The sequence below is a fragment of the Camelina sativa genome, chromosome 19, assembly GCF_000633955.1.
Source record: "Camelina sativa cultivar DH55 chromosome 19, Cs, whole genome shotgun sequence".
Classification (NCBI taxonomy): domain Eukaryota; kingdom Viridiplantae; phylum Streptophyta; class Magnoliopsida; order Brassicales; family Brassicaceae; genus Camelina; species Camelina sativa.
Window position 1 is genome coordinate 12,778,970 of NC_025703.1, and position 2,164 is coordinate 12,781,133.

Sequence of the window (2,164 nt, forward strand, 5' to 3'; positions counted from 1 at the left end):
GCCGTGAAAATGTTATCTCCAGTGATCATTTTGATGTTTACACCAGCGAATTGACAATCCTCTACTGCTTTCTTCACTCCAGGTCTACATGGATCTTTGATTCCAACAATCCCAAGTAAGCTCAACTTCTCTTCTTTCAACTTCTTGACGTCTTCATTGTCTTCTGAATACGCAAAGGCTATGCAACGGAGAGACTTAGCTGCCATAGATTGGATAATCTTCTCGAACTGAATCATATCATCTTCTTTAATCTCTCTCACAACTCCAGAACCATCGTAGAACGTTGAACACATAGCTAGAATCTTCTCAGCAGCTCCTTTCCAATGAACAACATTAACTTCTCCATTCTTCTTCTTCATTAACACACCACTTCTCTTCTTCTCTGAATTGAAAGCTTCCACATGAACAACGTTATGTTCTTCAGTCACTTCCTCCATATCCATCTTTAATTCCTCTACCGCCCAGCTCAGAATCGCTTTCTCCGTTGGACTACCAGAGAACTCATACTCTGTTCTACCTGATTTAAACACACTCCCTGTAGTGTTCATTGCAACTCCTTGATGAAACAGTTCAACCACTTTCTGAGACACAGAAGATCCTTTTCCTGATTCGATACCGAACCAGAAATCGGTTACCTTCATTTGATTAAGCGTCAAAGTACCGGTTTTATCCGTACATATAACCGTTGCAGAGCCCATCCTCTCACACGCAGAGAGCTTCCACACCATAACTTGATCTTTCATCATCATCTTCATGGAAGATGCCAATGCCAATGTCACAGCTAATGGCAATCCTTCTGGTGTCACAACCACGATAATTGTAACCATAGCTGCAACCATCTTAGCCACAGTTTCACCGCTCTCGTCTTCTGTGCTTCCTGTGAAGTTACGGACCACAAGAACCAAGAAAGCTACAAGTAAATTGGCTTTACTTATCGAAGAAGTAAGCTTATCTAGACGAGAATGCAATGGAGTTTGCTCGTTCTTGTCACGTGATTTATGACTCATCATTTGTCCCCAAGCAGTGTTCATTCCGACAGAAGTAACCGCCATTTTACCAAACCCATCAGCTATTTTAGTCCCGGAGAACAAGAATATGTTTCCGGTTAAGCTAACTTCGACATGGTCGCTTTCTCCCGTCATTCTTGATTCGTCAACGTGCAATGAATGTCCTTCAACGAACACACCATCCGCTGGAACTTGATCTCCGATTTTCAGGCAAACGATATCTCCAACGACAATGTCAGAGATGGAAATCTCTTGAGGACGTCCGTTTCTAACAACATCCTTCCAGATGTTGCTACTTACCTCAGAGAGTTTGTCGAACTGTCTGTTCTGTCTAAAGTTACTGACCGCAGAGACAGCTACCACCAACAAAACCGCTACGAATATACTTCCTCCGTCGTACCATCCTTCTTTCACTCCGTGCTCTTTGATACCGAACCCGAGAGAAAGCGTTGCACAGCCGAGAAGGATGAGAATCTTGAGGTCCTTGAAAGCTTCCACCACAAAATAGAAGAGACTCTTCGACGGTTGTCTCGTGTAAGTGTTAGACCCGAACTTCGAACGCCTACGTTGAATCTCATCGGCTTCTTCGTTGATCCCAAGACGTGTGTTAGTCTTCAGAGCCGAGACTAAGCCGTTTGGACCACCAAATGACTCAAGTTTCTCTTGGTTCTTGTTCTTGACGAGCTCGTTTAGGGTTTCAGTATCAATCTTGAACTGATCTCCGTCTTGATCATCTTGATGATGGCCATCGAGATCAATGGCGTGTTTGGTTTGGTTAGGGTTTAGGGTTTTGGGAAGTTCCAAAAGAACCTCAACGCCCACCACCGTCTCCTCTGCATGATCAGGAACGTTACTTCCCATTGTTTCTGGTATAAAATCTTTTAATTGTTTAGTGTACGCGATGTGTGCTGTAAAGCAATTTGTGTTTTGTTCTTTTTTTTTTCTTAAGCAATAAGAGAATCCAAAGTTAGAGCTGATGATGATTTATTAAACTTGTGTCACGAAGCTTCCGAGAAGCTTCCGAGAGTATACGTTCCCCTTCCATATATTAACGGACCAAGTTTGATAGGCACGGTTTTAACAAAAAAAAAAAAGTTTGATAGGCACGGCTGCAACACGGTGCAAATGGGGCTCAAAAAAAAAAAAAAAAAAAACCG

The 2,164-nt window shown here is 42.7% G+C and overlaps 2 protein-coding genes across 2 annotated transcripts in view; one reads left to right on the top strand and one right to left on the bottom strand.

The window, feature by feature from the left end:
* LOC104767763 (putative calcium-transporting ATPase 13, plasma membrane-type) overlaps window positions 1-1,999 on the bottom strand; it is an 8,182-nt gene extending 6,183 nt beyond the window's left edge. Inside the window, exon 1 of the mRNA XM_010491746.2 lies at window positions 36-1,999. Within this exon, the coding sequence (XP_010490048.1) occupies window positions 36-1,868 (1,833 nt within the window). The 5' untranslated portion in view covers window positions 1,869-1,999. The remainder of the gene's footprint in view (window positions 1-35) is intronic.
* LOC104766189 (DNA-directed RNA polymerase IV subunit 7-like) overlaps window positions 1-2,164 on the top strand; it is a 49,921-nt gene that overhangs the window by 6,446 nt on the left and 41,311 nt on the right. The window lies entirely within an intron of this gene.